Source organism: Carica papaya, chromosome 3 (assembly GCF_054855325.1).
Source record: "Carica papaya isolate Zhongbai chromosome 3, ASM5485532v1, whole genome shotgun sequence".
Classification (NCBI taxonomy): domain Eukaryota; kingdom Viridiplantae; phylum Streptophyta; class Magnoliopsida; order Brassicales; family Caricaceae; genus Carica; species Carica papaya.
Genome location: NC_142311.1, coordinates 30,247,571 through 30,264,455, shown reverse-complemented (window position 1 = coordinate 30,264,455; position 16,885 = coordinate 30,247,571). Strand labels below are relative to the sequence as shown.

General features: G+C 34.5%; 3 protein-coding genes across 7 annotated transcripts; all 3 read left to right on the top strand.

Moving 5' to 3' along the window:
- The first annotated feature begins 125 nt into the window (after positions 1-125).
- On the top strand, positions 126-8,032 carry LOC110819922 (SNARE associated Golgi protein family). Its single transcript, XM_088216424.1, has 9 exons — positions 126-528; positions 1,159-1,220; positions 1,618-1,672; positions 2,722-2,820; positions 3,078-3,164; positions 3,974-4,090; positions 5,320-5,412; positions 6,660-6,690; positions 7,613-8,032. Exons 1-9 carry the CDS (start codon positions 433-435, stop codon positions 7,795-7,797), a joined length of 825 nt encoding a protein of 274 aa, XP_088072550.1. The 5' UTR covers positions 126-432; the 3' UTR covers positions 7,798-8,032.
- A 137-nt stretch (positions 8,033-8,169) lies between these two features.
- LOC148268557 (RING zinc finger protein) lies at positions 8,170-10,132 on the top strand. 2 transcript variants are annotated; one of them, XM_088216425.1, is made up of 2 exons: positions 8,170-8,828; positions 9,385-10,132. In XM_088216425.1, exon 2 carries the CDS (start codon positions 9,386-9,388, stop codon positions 9,866-9,868), a length of 483 nt encoding a protein of 160 aa, XP_088072551.1. In that variant the 5' UTR covers positions 8,170-8,828; position 9,385; the 3' UTR covers positions 9,869-10,132. The 2 variants fall into 2 exon arrangements, with proteins under 2 accessions (XP_088072551.1, XP_088072552.1); XM_088216426.1 differs by having other exon boundaries at positions 8,170-8,896.
- Positions 10,133-10,944: 812 nt separating this feature from the next.
- LUL4 (RING/U-box superfamily protein) lies at positions 10,945-16,885 on the top strand. Of its 4 annotated transcripts, none has more exons than XM_088216421.1 (4): positions 10,945-11,624; positions 14,149-14,662; positions 15,110-15,202; positions 16,248-16,600. In XM_088216421.1, the coding sequence occupies exons 1-4, from the start codon at positions 11,098-11,100 to the stop codon at positions 16,272-16,274; spliced, it is 1,161 nt and encodes a 386-aa protein (XP_088072547.1). In that variant the 5' UTR covers positions 10,945-11,097; the 3' UTR covers positions 16,275-16,600. The 4 variants fall into 4 exon arrangements, with proteins under 4 accessions (XP_088072547.1, XP_088072549.1, XP_021905048.2 ...); XM_088216423.1 differs by lacking the exon at positions 16,248-16,600 and adding an exon at positions 16,863-16,885 and having other exon boundaries at positions 10,946-11,624; XM_022049356.2 differs by having other exon boundaries at positions 10,946-11,624; positions 16,259-16,600.

The window sequence follows — 16,885 nt, the reverse complement described above, 5'->3', positions numbered from 1 at the left end:
AGAATAATTATAGGTTAGCGTTATTTTTTTAAAAAATAAAAAATAAAAAATAAAATGGTAATAACAATAAAATAATATTATTATTACAGAGCCTCTGGAATTATGTTAATTGAGCAGCTTCCCACACAAAATCCCCACTTATAGCGTGAGCATCAAACCAGGTCAGGTCAGGAGGGGGAGAGAGAGAGAGAGAGAGAGAGAGAAAGAGGTGACTTCCTTCTCGAGTATCTTTGATTGATGATGGGTATGCAATTCAGAAGCGAACCGACGGTATCCACATAGAGAAATCTACATTGGCTTTCTAGGGTTCTTTTCCACAGCCAAAATCTGGCAAACGTAGAGGGATTAAGGGCTCGCTTATCCTTGAAGCAAACTCTATCAGGCAACGACTACGACGAAAAATACTGCAGACCTTGGCGTCGCAGGTTCTCAATGGCGTTTACCTGGGGTTCTGCGCTCAGGATCGCCCTTCTTCTCTTTCTCATTGCCGCTGTTATCTTTGCTTGTTTCACCCTTCCCGTAGAAAAGGTACCAATTCCCCCCTTTCCTCCTTTCTTTCTTTCTTTCTGATTTTATATTCTGGATATATGTTGATTTCACTGTTCTTTATGGGTTCTTGAGACCAGCATTTGGTGTTCTTGGTGAACCTTGATAATTTGAATTTGGGTTCGGTTCAATTTTTTGTTTACCTGGCATTCTTTAGGGATTTTATGGCTTGTTTTTGTGTATATCTTGCTAATTGGGGATCAATAGAGTCTTGTTTAATTGACTTTCAATCTTTCTGAGAGAATTTTGGTTTTTGCCTGTTTGTTTCTTAATTAGATGAGCATCTGAATTTAGGTTGACCATAGGGCAGAATTCGATCCCAAAAAAAAAAAGATTTGGTTGAAAAGGGGAAATAACTCCTCCGCATGCTCTAATTTCACTTGGACTTAAGCTAGCTTATTTTGATAAAACCGTCTTAAGATCACAGAGTAGTTTTAATAGCGTCATTGCTTAATTTTGAGCTCTACAGTATATATGAATGCTATATGTCATTTCTAAAACATAATATTCCAGGCTACCATCATATCCTTGTAACTAACTTGACATGTATAAAGATGGTTCTTTCTTGGATGAGCTCCTTGCAGATGTTGATCTGATTATTTCTTCATGCAGCTTCTGAAAGACTTTTTGTTATGGGTTGATAAGGATCTTGGGGTCTGGGGTCCACTTGTTCTGTAAGTGATCTTTAGTTTTCTGTCTTTTGTAATGTAATTAAGTGTCTTTGGATTTGCTTTTAACGTGTTGACAAACAGTTTTTAACATTCTGTTTGAATCTACTGCTTAATAACTTCTAAGTAGAGTACTTTGTAAGTGCCAATAAGCAGCTTTGAAGAGGAAATGGCAAATGCCCGGGAAGTATTTATTTTCGTAATATCTTTGTAACTATTTTTGCAATATGTCTTATTTTCACAAAAATGCAATAAATACTTACTTGTTACTATTAAATGTTTTTATCCTGTCATATTTTCACTGTAGTCATCATGTTCTTATTCTTTGGCCCATATGACTGGAACAAACCCAAGTATTTCCAATTTTGTTAACACAGTTAATATTTCTCTGAATGATATGCAGGGCAGTGGCTTACATTCCTTTGACAGTTTTGGCTGTTCCAGCATCCATACTTACTGTAAGCATTCAATTCTTACCCTTATGCTTTAGCTAATCCTTTTTGCTCTCTAATTTCTTCAGAGAAAATTTACTCTTTTTTGTTTTGCTTATTTTGTTGAGATTGTTAAATTACTTCCATCAATATTTGAATTCACAATCTCAAATATTGGCCTGTGTCTGTAGGAATTTGGGCAGTTGCTTTCTAATTCCTTTTATCAAAATCGAAATGCATTAGACTTTTTATTATGTCTTGGTTAAATATATTAGGAAGTTAATGCAAAAAATGTGGGTAAAATCTTTTGAACAACATAAAAAGGAAAGAAGCAAGACAAATTCTCTAAGTAATTGAAAAAAGACAAATTCTTCAAGTAGTCGAAAGTACGAAAATGACAATAGAGTTTACATTAAATCTTGGTTTTATCAACTATAAACTATGTAAAAACAGTGTAAAAAGTTGCTCCCTTGCTTCCTTGCCTGGTTATAATTTAATTTCATTCTTAACTGCATTATGCTCTTTTGCACTTATGCCTTTGTCATGAAAAAGTGCTTGGAAAAGCCTCAGTCTCTTTTTCTCATCGTGGAGACAATAGATTACGAGTTTCTCTTGGTTATAGGAATAGCAAGGAAGGATAAGGTTGCTGGTGGAGTGTGATCCAAAATTTTGTAACTCGTGTGTAGATTATTTATAGCTTGTCCTTTTCCCTATCCTTTACCTTTCTCTGGGAATTGGTAAGCGATTCTTGGTTGAGAAGATTATTGTGCAATACATTGAATTAGAATTGCAAACACCAGCTTTCATATCTAACCAGGCAGCGTTTATGAATATGATTTGTTTCTAATTAATTGAAGATGGTACTAGATTTTCTATGATTGGTGTGCAATATTAGTTGGTAATGACAATGTCTACTTGGTGTTTCCCTTTTGCAATCTCATGTCTTTGTATGTGTGATTGATTCTTAGTCTCAATCATATTACTTAATGTGCACACCCTTTCCAACAATAGTTACATATAAAGCAGAGTATTTAAGTAAGTGCCATCTTACATGCGATTTGGCTTCCATCGTTTAGCTTGGTGGTGGTTATCTTTTCGGATTAACTGTGGGCTTTGTGGCTGACTCTATTGGTGCTACTGTTGGTGCTGGGGCTGCTTTTCTCCTTGGCCGTACGGTAAGTTTCTGAACACTTCCAGTGGTAGATACACTACTAATTGTTCCAAAGAGTGCCCATTTTGTTATAATTGATCATTATTGATGGATTGCCGTGAGGATCTTAGCATTTTGGTCGACAATGTTTTATTTTCCTTAGCAGTTAATTTTTGGTTAATCTTTCGATATTCTGTTCCAAAGTCCATTTTGATAATTTTGGTAGTGTCTTAAACTGTTTATATTGTTTTATTTGTATCTTAATGTGTTTCTCTTTTATAGATAGGGAAATCTTATGTTGCTTCCAAGTTGAAGGATTATCCAAAGTTCCGGTCAGTTGCAATTGCAATAAAAAGATCTGGTTTTAAGGTTTGTGTTCATATTCGATATTTTTTAAATGACTGGATGCTCGCAATTTGTCCTTCGATTTCTTCTACGTGTTACATTTGCCGACCTTTTCTTATAATAGTAAGAGGGAGTGACTGCAGAACTATGAGACTGACAATGAAGCAATGAGCAGATGTAACTATTTGCACCTGATGGATATGAAGTGAATTGGTGAATCTTAGAATTAAATCTACTTTTAGTTTTAGTTTGAATTTGTGATTATTTTTTTAGTACAATGTAATATATATTTTAATGTTACACGAGATAGAAGTCGAAAGTAAGTTTGTAACATAGTTAGGGACTTGGCTAACTGCCGGGCCAAGGCTGTTGATTGTTGAGGGTTGTGATTAAGCCAGTGAAAAGTTCACTGGGCTAAAAACCAATGGCATGAACAATGGATATCTGGAAGAGTACAAGTTGTGCTTTAAATGTGTATTATACCTATGTTTTGATTGTTCAACCGGTCCATGAATTTGTGAGAATTTCAAACTAGATGCCTGTATTCCTGATTGTTTGGTTTGGCACCAAGGAGATGCTAATTATGCGTTTCAAGATTAATACAAATTTGCAATTTTAACATTGGAAGTTTGCATATGAAGATAGTCAAGACTAAAATTCTCATAATCATGCATTTGTGCACTGAAAAATTCTTATATAGCATTCTTGCATATCTCTTGGACTTTTCACAAAGAAGAAATGTGACTATGACTGCAAAAATTGTAGTTTCTATTGACTAATTTCTTAATTTGGTTTTTAAAACTTTTTTCGGTTAATTATTTTCTTGATGACAGATTGTGTTGCTGCTTCGACTTGTTCCATTGCTCCCATTCAACATGTTGAATTACCTTCTGTCTGTCACTCCTGTTCCAGTTGGCTCATACATGCTGGCTTCATGGCTGGGAATGATGGTATCTTTTTTATCTCTTTAAACTAATAGTCTTTTGGTCCAGTGGCCTGATATATTAAGCATACGCTACAAGCATCATTATTCATGAATTTCTAATAAAATTTAGATTCTATGGTGTTTGGTATCTCATAACAATTTGTCTGCCTTGTATGTAAATGAATCAATAAGTAGAGTAGTCTTTTATTCGCAGAAATCCTAAAACTGTCATTTGAAACCTGACTGTACCATGCTATATATCAGTTGATTCTTTTTGTACATAATCTCTAGTATGATACAGAAGTTAATGGTTTGGCACGAGTTTTGCATATCAATGTATACGCTGTAGGAAAAAATATTGGCACGAGGACAAATAAAGGATGAAGGATGATACTCTTCTTGAAAATGCATCTCAGCAAATATTTAGTTCCTGTCTGTTAACAATGATACTCCTATAAAATTAATTATGTCATAAACAGAAAATTCTGTCAGTAGCAAGTGTGGGTAGTTTAGTTGGGAATTCAATTGATGCTTGCATATGGCTTGTGAATTTGGATTCAGTTATGGGAGGCACCTATCCTGTCTCAGTTCAATGTTATTGAAAAAAAAAAACTATTATTGAAGAGGAAGGGAAACAAAGGGCATAACTGGAGGACTAGTTGTCCTCCAAATGTTTTTTAGAACAAAGAAGTAAGAAAGAATAGGTTGAAACAACATAGTGAACAATTGAATAAAGAACAGTGGCCAGTCTATAGAAAGAAAATATTCATATAGGTAATGCACCTTAGTGCAAAGAGATGCCAAAAAAGTATTTGTCTTCCCAAGAATTAATAGAGGGGAGAAATAGTCCTTAATCCCTTCTGTTTTATCCAACAGTAGCACCCACCAGCTAAGTGTCCCCTTTCTGCAACGAGAATTTATCCTCCTTGCGTCACAAATAAAAGAGGTAATAAAGCCCTCTTGAATATAAACCTACAAACACTAGAAGTAGTTATTGGACCTTGTTAGTAGTAACATCATAGTGTTTGCATGGTTCAGTATACAGAGAACTGGAGGTTCTCTCTGCTGAACAGTTTTTTGTATGTGGAACAATCAGGACGAGTTGATTAGTTTCGTTGTGAAGAAAACAATTGCTTTCTTGGATCAGTTTATTAATATTCATGCTAGGTTGTATAAGAGAGATTATTGATAATGTAGTATGGGGTAGGTTCTTGTCTTGGATGTGTCTGATACTCTTTTTTTTTTTTTTTGCAGCCAATAACGCTTGCACTAGTGTATGTTGGAACAACTCTCAAGGATCTTTCTGATGTTACACATGGATGGAATGAGTTTTCAACCTCTCGTTGGGTAAGGATTGTGGAATGTCTATTTGAGGCATCATCTACATCTTTTCAACTGTCAAGACATGTCTTTTTAACTGTCAACACATGCTCGGGTGTTTTTTTTTTTTTGGATTTTTAAAAAATAGTTATTTTGAAGCATAAAGGTCTACACAAAGGTGAGAGATAGCATATTATGACTTGTAATATAGGTAAAATTGTTCTGGACCATATCAGCCTATGTTAATCATACTAGGTATGATATATATTGGTCAAAACCAATCTATAATACTACAGTGGCTATTGGGCTGCCCAAAGTGGAATTCTATGCCAAAATTTTCTTTGTATAATTTTTTTAGTTCTTTTGATAATTTTTTTCTAAAGGAGTAAATCCCTACTTTTTACCTAACATGGTATTTCTCTTCTTTTGTCTCTCTCTTTCTCTGTGTCTTATATCATCTTTTGGTAATTTTCATTTTTTCTATTTACTTCTATTCTAGTTTAGTATAGTTATTCATTCAAAAAAAAGTTTATTATAGTTTATGTTCTATACTTCCTACTTATAGTTTAATTTTGTTTTTTTTTTCTTTCTTTATAAAGCCATTTTTGGTTTGGTTTTGATTGGTGAGGTTGTTTAACTTGATTGGTTGATGGCAAGATGTGAAAAGAAAATTTGGATTTTTCTTTTTTGAATCTTAGAAAAGCCACGGGAGCACGAAATTCTAACTTATAATTCTAACTTACAAGCTTGATCTAACTAGTTGTTTATAATCATTAATGCAATTTTCTAAATTTTCATAACTGAATGCAAAGGAAATAGTAGCTGTTAGAGAAAGATTTTTGAAGATGATGTGTGCTGATAACTATAACACATACTTGCAAATTGAATAGTGACAAAGTGATAATAAATAGAGGAAGGAATTCCACAAAAATTTATCAATATCTCTATTCTTAAATCGAGTGCTCTGGATTTTTTCAGTATTGGTTGGCTTGATTGGGCAATTAACAGAAATGGTTATGTAAATTTAAAATATATCTCAAATCTAAAATGTCAACCCAACATATACATATATGGATGTGAATTACTCCAAAAGAAAGTTGAGATAAGTTCTTGTTCATTATTAACAACCTTGGGCTGACACAACATGTGAATCTGTGGGTAGTCATAAGGAAAGAAGCTTGAATGATATACTTTCTAATTCCTGAAACAATGATTGCTTTAAACTTTTTCTATCCTGTAACCTGACATATATTTGTTCCTTCATGGTGGTGCAGGTTTTTCTCATTTTGAGCCTTGTGGTGTCTGGTGAGTTACAATTGCTGGCAACTATTTTTTCCCAATCCCATTTGGCTTTTTTGCTTGCCGTATACTGGATACAGAGGCAAAATAACTCTGCCCTCCTCCATTAAATCCTCTAATATAAATGAAGGGAAGCTTGATGATCCAAGGTCCTTTGGGAGAATGTAACTGTAGAATGTTTGGGTGTAGGGCATCAACATATTATGGTTTATTTTTTTGTTCTAAATGGAGTCAATTGGTCTGTTAATTAGTTATTTAAGAGGTATTCACTCTTTCCTCATCCAGCCACTTCTCAAGTGTGAGTAGGATTCTGTTGCGTGTCCTTGTGTGTATAAATGTATTTACCAAATGAGCTGGCCACCCACAGGGCGTAAATTTCAAGTTTTTATCAAAATTTGCCTAAGAAACAGAAGAGTCTAGGGAAAAAAGAAGATAAGATGGAGGAGAGACTATCAATACTTTGGGAGTTTTTTTGGTTGGTTCTTTCTTTTGTGAATTTTGAATGAGAAATATCCCTCGTGCCTTTTATGAACTGTGTAGGTTAAATGATCACTAACTTTTGGCCGCTGATGGTTAGAGTACAATGCTTTTCAACCAATTTAGGATAAGATATAATTTTCTGGTTAGAGTACAATACTTATTATCTTTCAATAACATTTGAGCTGTTATCAATATTCTCTTAGATAAATACATCTACTAACTTTTATATCAAAAAAAGAATATCATTTTCTGGTCATAGGGAGACCGGAGGAAGTTTGTTTTCTAGGAAGTAACCAAATAATTGGAGTTAACTGTACTTTAAGATTTATAATCAACCATGGAACTGATATGTCGTGTTAAAAGTTAATCAGCATGTACTTTATTGCCAGAAGATTTTTTTGGTGAGTTTCGAAGTTTTTGAAATGTTCTTTTGTTTTCCTTTGTGCAGTAATCTTGATGGTTTGTGTTACAAAAGTTGCCAAGACGGCTTTGGATAAAGCTTTGGCAGAAAACGAGGATGAAGATGATATCTTTGAGTCTCCACAGTTGCCTATTCTGGCTGAAACAGCAGTAGATCTCAATCAGCGACTCATAATCAAGATAGATGTTGCAGATGATAATCATGAAAAATAAATCCCATGTCATGTCATGTACATTCTTTCTCTTGTTCCTTTAAAAGAATATACACCACTTTATTGCTTAAGCATCTGATGTCTCAGATATGAGTTGTATAGTTCAATTATTTATGAATTTAGGTTTGGGCAGAATCGGCTAAGTATACAATTGGGATATGTTGAATTGTAGCCTTGGTCCTTTTAACTGGACAAATAGTGATTTTAAAGAGGGAGTGATTTTTTTCCTGGGTGCATTCTGGGATCTGTCTGTTGGTGTGTATTTTTTACTACTGTTGTCTCTAAGAATGGCCTTAGCTGGAAGTTCTGTAAGATGCATCTCCTATTACAGGTGATGCATGTTACTATGGATAGTGCTTATTATCTCCTTAAAAGCTTGAAGATTCATAATTAATGGAAACCCTAACAGGTAGGGTTTTCCAAGTGTGACCAAACAAGTATTGTTAGCTTGCTTTTAGTTGATACCAATTCTCTTTGTAGGATTGTGTTTGATAACAAAGAGATAGTGTAAGCAGAGATGATCATAACACAGTTTAGAATAAGTTTTGCTAAATTTGAATGAGACGTGCTCTGTAACACATGAACTCAGAATTCATTACGAAGTTGGGCAAGTTTAGAAATTCTTTTTGAATTTTTCAAAATGCATTGATTTTGTGGGTTTTTCAAATTGCACATAACTGATCATTAATAAGTGTATCTTATATATTTATATTTATACGAATACATATTTATATAAATATATATGTTAAATTTGAACCAATCCTACTCTGATTGAGATCTACTACTGTTTCAGCCACAATAGGCAACTGCGGAGACTCAAAGGTATCGTCGTCTTCATCCTCGTTTTCGGCCAAAGCTGTCATGAAAACTTTTGTAACACAAACCATTAAGACTACTGCACGACAGAAAAAGAAACAACATTTCAAACACTAAGTCTAAGAGGATTTTCAAGTAAGTTTTGTCCCATGTATAGTGCGGTCCAAGCAATGATCCACTAGCATAATCGGTGCAAAACCCTAACCTACAGAGAAGGTAAAGTTGGTGTTTGTTTGAAAACTTGCAACATGAGGAAACCAGAAAGTGACCTTCAATCATGAAAGGTGAAGCAAAATCATAGGCTTCCCATATCATCAATCTTTTAAATACTTTGCCTTCCACTCTCTTTTTCCATCTTCCCAAACAAACAGGAGAAAAGACCAGTGCGGCTGCCACCTTTACATGTCCCACATATATATATATATATATACACATATTATATCTATATGTCTATACATATTTTACCCTTCTTAGAATTCGCACTGTCTTCTTCTGCTTAAAATTTGTGACTTTTGAGGTCCCTACCATTTTCTTTAGTATTAAACAAATGATTTTAAGGTTCTCTCCATAAAGGTATTAAATTGAATATACAAACCAATCAGAAATATCATAAAAAATAAGATCCTCCACCATCTGTTAATCACAGCCGTTGGTAGACCAATATACACAAATATATATATATATATATATCTGAAAAATGGGTTAGGATTTATATATATGGGATAAGATACACACATACACATCCTATGTGTTGAATTATTTGTTGTTGCAGAATGCATGTGATTCCAAAGTCCCTAAGACAAAAACTGCCGGCAGCCTTCGGAGTTTTCCCAACGGGTGGCTGCCTTGATGGTTGCCGCGATCATAACCCGGTAGCGTCCAGCATGAGCAGCAGGATCTGGAACCTGAGTGACAGGCAAGTGGAGTTGCAGATAAGGGTAGGATCCATTCTCAAAAAGATCCATACTTTGAAGCCGGGATGCTCAAAGAGACTGAACTTCAAGAGCATATACAAAGCTTACATGCCCGGAAGGAGCTGCACCCATGGCGGCATCAAGACCTTGCTGTATTACTATGACGAGTCATGTCATCCCTATATTTGGGTGCATGACACTGGTGGTGATTCTTCAAGAATGGTGAAGCAGCAGTATGTAAGCTTGGAGGACTTGAGAGATTATTCTGATATCAGAATTTTCAAAGATCATCAGAAAGGATGCATAGCTGTTCGTAAGAAACCTAGGCCTGATGTTTGCTGATACATATATATATATAAATCCTAACAATTATGATATTATAGTTATATAAACAGTCAAGTTTTGCAAATTTCATGTTGGGGTTTGTGTGGTGTCTTTCTATGTTTTGTCTGCCTTGATCGTTGTCTTGATCTTGATCTTCATGTTTTTGGTGTTGATGTATTGGATGGAAGAATTATCAGATGGGTGTTTTCATATTCCAATCTGATCATGATATTGTATTAAAACTACATCTAATATTATAATGAAGATATTTGATCTGGTTTATATACTTTTTTTTTTTTTAATTCAATCAAATAGATTCCATGTTTTTCAACTTTTGTATGAGAAGATTCCAATTCCAGCATGGTAATTGTTAGAAAATGTAATCCCATACGACTATTTCTAACAATTTATTTACCTATATAAACTGCTATTCCTTATAATATATAGTGTTAAAATAAGATTTTGAAAACTGATTTTATCTCTATCTCAGAACTTTGACCAAGTTTATGTCTATTTCATTGCAGTCTTGGGTATAGAAAATATAATGCCACATTGATTAACTATCTGTAATATTAAATAAATCAACAAATAAAATATTTTTTTAGTACTACGTAAAAAAAAAAAAAATTGTTTTTAATAACATATAACTGTTCTAGCCAATCTGCTGAACTGAAGTGAACATGGGTATTGGTGTTTGTTTGGAGGGAAAGAAAAATCAAAGCAAGAGAAAGTGATGAGAAGCACATGAAGATTATAAATTTAAGAATTTGGGTTAATGATGGTTTTGCTTGGAAATTACTACTTGTAGCCCAATCTTCCACACGCTTGCTTGAGAATCATATGTTACTAATTAAAAAATTAGTAATAATTAGGTTGCTTAATTATTTTTTTTAATGTTCATCAATTTTTATATAAAATATTTGTTTAATTCAGTCAAAAATCGATGATTAGTTTATACATGCTGAGATTCAAAATTGATGGAGGAAACAAAAAAATAAAAAATAAAGTTTCAATTTTTATTGTCATAATCATAATAAAAATAAAAGAATAATCTTTTGTGGGAACCAACAGACAAAATATTCATATAGTTAATCAACTGAGAGAAAGTCAAAAGAAGAAATCTACCTGTTTTCTTCAACACGCAAACAGTTCTTTTGCTTCAAATCAACTCTTGCAACTTTCTTCTTCTTCCTCCATTAACTTTCTCTTGCTTTCTCATCAACTTTTTCTTTCCATCCAAACAGAAAATGGGGATTTCATTTAGCAGCAGAAGAAGAAACAATCATTACCCACAAAACCCACCACCACTATACTATTACTCCCATGAACCCCCATCTCTCCCCGCTCCACCACCTCCTCCTCCTCCTCCTCCTCCGCCGCCGCCCCTGCCTCAGAATCTTCTGTACGCTACAAATCTTCCGTATCCCCCACCACAAAACTCATACGCCGCACCGCCTTCTCTTCCTCCTCCGATTCACTCTCATTACACATGTGGTCCTTACAGTTCATGCAGTTATGTGAATCCAATGGTGGGTCGCTTTAACTACCATTATCATCAGCATCAAAATCCTTACTATGCAAATGGGTGGTCTCCGATTAGGCCTCCGGTGATAGGACAGGTGCAACCGCCGCCGCCGTACGTGGACCACCAGAACGCGAAGAAGGTGAGGAATGATGTAAATGTGCACAAGGATACGTTGCGGCTCAAAATAGATGAGCAGCACCCTGATCAGCACCTGGTTTCTTTTGTCTTTGATGCCATGTTTGATGGGAGGTAAGGAAACCGGAGATTTGGTTTTTTTTTTTTTTGGTTTATTATATTAAGTTCTTGTTATATGTCGGATTTAGGTCTGTGGGTTTTGGTGAATCTGAGTCTCGGCCACTTTTGACTGGTTGGTAATTAGACCCGAAAAGAATTAAGAAGTTTGCTCTTTGAATCTTCAGAAAGATATGGGAGTAGGAAATTCTAATTCAAAAGCTTCATGTAACTAGTTGTCTACGATCTGCAGAACTGGATTGGACCGAAAGATTTAAGTACTAGAGAAAGGTTTATGAAGGTGATATATACTGAATAACTATGAGCATACATTTGCAAAATAAATAGTAGGAGAGTATTAATAAAGAGTTCAGGTGCTCTGGATGTTGGGAATGTTGATAGGATCATGGTTGCTAAAAATATTATTGATGGTATTATGAACAAGGACTTTAAAGCATTTAGAATTCTAGGGCATGACCTTCATATGGAATTTTGCTCCATTCCAAAATTCTGTTTGCCTGTTTCTTTATTGTAAGGAGTAAAAGCTTGTGAGTAGTCTGTATGAAGAAATTATCGAAGTCTCTGCATATCTAAATTTAAGTATATAGCATGACTGCAAATTAGACCATATTAGCAGAATTGAGTTGAAGTTTATTCTAGGTTGAAAATTAGACCATATCTAAATTCTGTTTCATTATCACGTCTTTTGAATGGCTGTTCAGGTTTCTGCAACTTGAGTAAAGAAAAGTATTAAGATGGGAGATATTCTATCTTGTGTGATTTAGTACAGAAAACCTTGTTTGCTATATGCCTGTATTGTAGTTTGCCTTTGTCAAGTAGTGAGTCTGCATTGCTCCTGGAGCCATTACTCTAATGCTACCCTCTACATGGAGCAAAAAGATCAAACTTATATATTGCTGAATGTTATTCTTCACTAATAGTCCTATCTTTATTTGCTTTCTGTTTATGTCCATTTCTGACATGGTTAAAGTATGAACCGGTCAGCTAATTATGTTGTTATTAGTGGTATAATTTCCAGGGAATATCTTATGGGTCCTTTTCTTAGATTCATTCCGCTCCTTTCTCTTTCTCTTTTAGATGATTGATGCAATCAAAGGGCATTTCTTGAAATTGAAAGTGATGAAATTTCAAATCCTTTCTTGTCTGATAACTTTCTTACAGTTAAGAATCCTGTTATCAGGAAGTAATAGAGTGTTCTTATGAAAATTGATTTTTCGTGAAATGTTCTTTCGTTCCTTTTCAGAGAGAGCATTCTTATGAAAATTGATTTTTCATTAGTTATTTTTTCATTCCTTTTCTGAGGCATGTACTCTTTTGCTTCGTTATATTAGAGCTTCAGTCTGAACCTCTATGTTTGTTAAGCGATTCTTGTGAGTATTATTTTATTTAAGATGTTACTTGTGCAATATAGTTTCTTCTCATTTCCAGTTTGAGGTCAGTAATGCTAGTCCACAGAAATTGTATTATCACTTCTATGATGCAAAATCTGTAGCTTGATATATTGGTATATTAGTAGTTTGTCTTCATGATATAAGTTGTTTTTTGAAAATAAGGGGTACTAGGTATGACGGAACTGTTAACTTTACTAGATTGAGTATTCTACATAAGCTCATAACATGAACATGATACGAATCATTTTAACGGGATCTTATGTTTTCGTTTAATATGCCTCCCTATAAAGTTAGTGGAAGCAACAATTTGTTTTTCTGAGCTTAACAGAATCACCTTTGCATATAAATGTTTTTGTCATTTTGAATTATATATGTCATTGATTATTTACTCAATATAATGAAAGTGGTCCTGCTAATGTAATGCTATTTTTAGTAGCATGTGAGACAGATCCAGGTGGAGATCTCCTTTTAAAACCATGGAGTCTCTCTTTTCCTCTATAACCATTATAGGTGTGAAATGAAGTCAATGATATTAGTCCTGAAAATATAGTATAATTGCTATTAGCATGTGAGACAAATCCAGGTTCAGAGCTCTATTAGAGACAGTAGGCTCTCCCTTTCCTGTATAGCCATTGTACTTGTGAAAAAGTCGAACAGCATTATTCTTGGAAAAGCAGTGTAATTTTTACTAGCATCTAGAATGTGAGGTAGATGCAGGTGCAGAGCTCTATTAAAAGCATGGGTTAGCTCTAGTCCTTAAGACTATTTTGACTAATAATGCCACTTATGATTGAATGATATCTGTTGGTTTTTGGTTTTTCTAATGGCACATCTCTTCTGTTCATCGTTTTTTTTTTTAAATGAAAATCCTCTCCTTAAGCTTGAATTTCCTGAGAGATTCTTGCTGTTGGATACTTGACTCTCCAAACATGACTGCTATAGCATGAGAAGTTTTTTTGAACTTGCTATGGGTTGTGAGCTATTAATTTTATGAACAGATGATGGCATCTGAAGCTGCATGTTAATATGATTTTCTTTATGCTTTTATCATTTAAACAAGCGATGTAAGCGCATGATATATTTGGCATTAATTTAACATGGGTCCTTTCCTTTTGTTCTCTAATTTACAGCATCACTATTTTCTACTTTGCCAAGGAGGAGTCAGATTGTAGATTTGTTCCCCTATTTCCTGAAGCTTTTATGCCAGTAAGAATCCCCTTTCAAAAAGGACTTGGCCAAAAATTTTGTCAGCCCTCAGGAACAGGAATTGATTTAGGCTTCTTTGAGTTAGATGACCTTTCAAAATCATCAGCTGAAGAAGATGTTTTCCCCCTTGTAATATGTGCCGAAACACGCGTATCACCACGCTTAGCTGATGAAAATCTTGATGAACTTGTATCAAATGCATCTGCCCATATGCAAGTTACCCAAGCTGTTCTGGAGAAAAACAATAATGATTCTTTCAAGGTGCAAGTAATAAGACAGATATTGTGGGTTGATGGAGTTCGGTATGAGCTGCGTGAGATATATGGAATTGGAAGCTCAGCAACAGCAGAAGGTTTTGATGATAGTGACCCAGGGAAGGAGTGCGTGATTTGTATGTCTGAACCTAAGGATACTGCTGTATTACCTTGCAGACATATGGTGAGGGTTCCCCCTGAATTGTTTAATTACTGCAATTCTTGCTTTTGTTTGTTTGTTTTTTTTTTTCTGCATATTAACTGAACAGTATGTTATATGCTGTTGAAAGTTAAAATCAGTAGGGGTGGGGAATGGGAGTGCTTATATAGAAAATTTGCTTCTGGGATTAGAAACATTTGCAACAGCCACAATGATTGAAACATTCATCTCTCTCCTTGCTTTGACGGAGATTCTTCCCCCTTTTATTTGTTCATGTCTAAATTTTCTCGAAGTTCACTTAGATCTAGCTTTTGGAAAAAATGGTCATAAGAATTTTCTTAGAAGTTCTTAGGAAAAAGCTCCATCTGTTTATGACAGGCCTGTTTTCAGGCCTGCTCTCTGTTTTTCTCTTTTCTCCACTCTGAATCTCACTTGGATATACTTGAAGCCAATATATGTTTTGTCTTGCAGTGCATGTGCAGCGACTGTGCAAAAGCTTTGAGGGTTCAGTCAAATAAATGCCCTATTTGCCGGCAACCTATTGAGGAACTTATAGAGATCAAGGTAAATAGCAATAATCTCTGAGAAGTTCTTTTCTTCATGCCAAGTTTGCTTGTATGGTATGACTGTTAAGTTCCTCTCTCTTTTGTTTTTGTAATATTTTATATTATAGTTATACATGCAACCATTTTCTTTTTGTGTATATTTCCACCTCACTTTTGGTTCTCTGACTTCCATTGACATGTCAGAGATTATCAGGCTTAGATCTTGCCATATAATTTGTAAAGCTTGTAACAAGTGAAATTTTTCTTCTTTCCTTCATTGTTTACATAAGGTATTATCAGTGAGGTGGAAGGATTATACCTTTCCCCTCATTACCGAAAGTTGTTTGAAGAATTAAAAAAATAAAATGAAGTCTTTGCGAAGCTCTAGAACTCATTGCTTTATGCTTTATTCTTTAACCCTTTCAGGAATGTTCTTAACCTGCTCTTCTTTCGTTAAAAAAATTCATCTGTTCTTCATGAGTATATGGGTTTGGTGTGTATGGATATTCAAAAAGCAACAAAAGAAAGATGCTGTAAGGGTGCTAGACCGGATGAACATAGTAGGTGTAGAGGCATGATTTTTTTCCCATTTGGCTAGCAGCCAAAAGGAGAGGCTGAAAGAGAATATTTACCATGGAAGTTAGCATTCAGGAATACAAACCAAGAATCTTCAAAACTTGGGTTATGTGTTGAGAGGATTTCTACTTTGAAAAGATGAGGAATACAAAAGATGTGCAATAATAAACTCACTTTTTGCATCTTATTAAAACATATTTCTATTTGCAGTCTCAGAGCCTATCTTCTTTTATTGCTTGCAAGCAGGCTTGTCAAAATGGTAAATAACATTTGTCCAGCTGGTTGAAAAAACAAATTTTGGGGAATTTTCTATATAACTCATTCTTCTTTGCAGACCAACCTTCTAGAGCTTGTTAATATATATCTATATCCCATACACCCTACTAGTAGTTGATAGGGCAGTCGTACCTTGGTGGAAAATTCACTGTATAAAACATTTCCATTGATTAATTCAATAAGTTGGGATAGCAGTAGAACTTGGTTTTCAGCTTTTTTGCAGGTTGAGGTTAAGTTGAAAAAGTAAATCAAGAAAAATGGTGCAGAAAACATGCCAAGACATACTGTTGATCTGGAATTTGGACCTCTAAAATTTGATGCCATTTATCTATGAAAACAATGACCTTTTATCATTATTATCATTATTATTATTCTTCTTCTATAAGAGGCTGTCCTAATCGAACTGCCACCATCACTTACAGACATATATGCTACAGTTCTGAACTGTTTATGATAATGAAATATACCCAGTGTTGCTTGGACTTTGTTTTGTAATTTGCCTAACTTGCCCATTTCATGGAGCTGGCACCTAGCAGTTGATAGCTGCCACAGTTTTGGACTCTTCTATATCTACAACAATCTCTTTTTTTTTTTTTTTTTTTTTTTTTTTTCTTGTTCTTTTTTTTTGCTTGGTGATGGTGGTTTTGTAGGCATCACCTGTTACTGTTAAACCCAACATTGATTTTTGATTGTGTAATTCAATAACTAAAAAAAGTTTTTACTTACAAATTGACATCATCAACTAAAACTATTTAATCCTTTTTTACCTGCTTTAACCTAACGTATTGTTTTTTTTTTTTTGTTCATAAATTTTTTTGGCTAAGCAGTTGGGGTGATTTTCGATTAATTT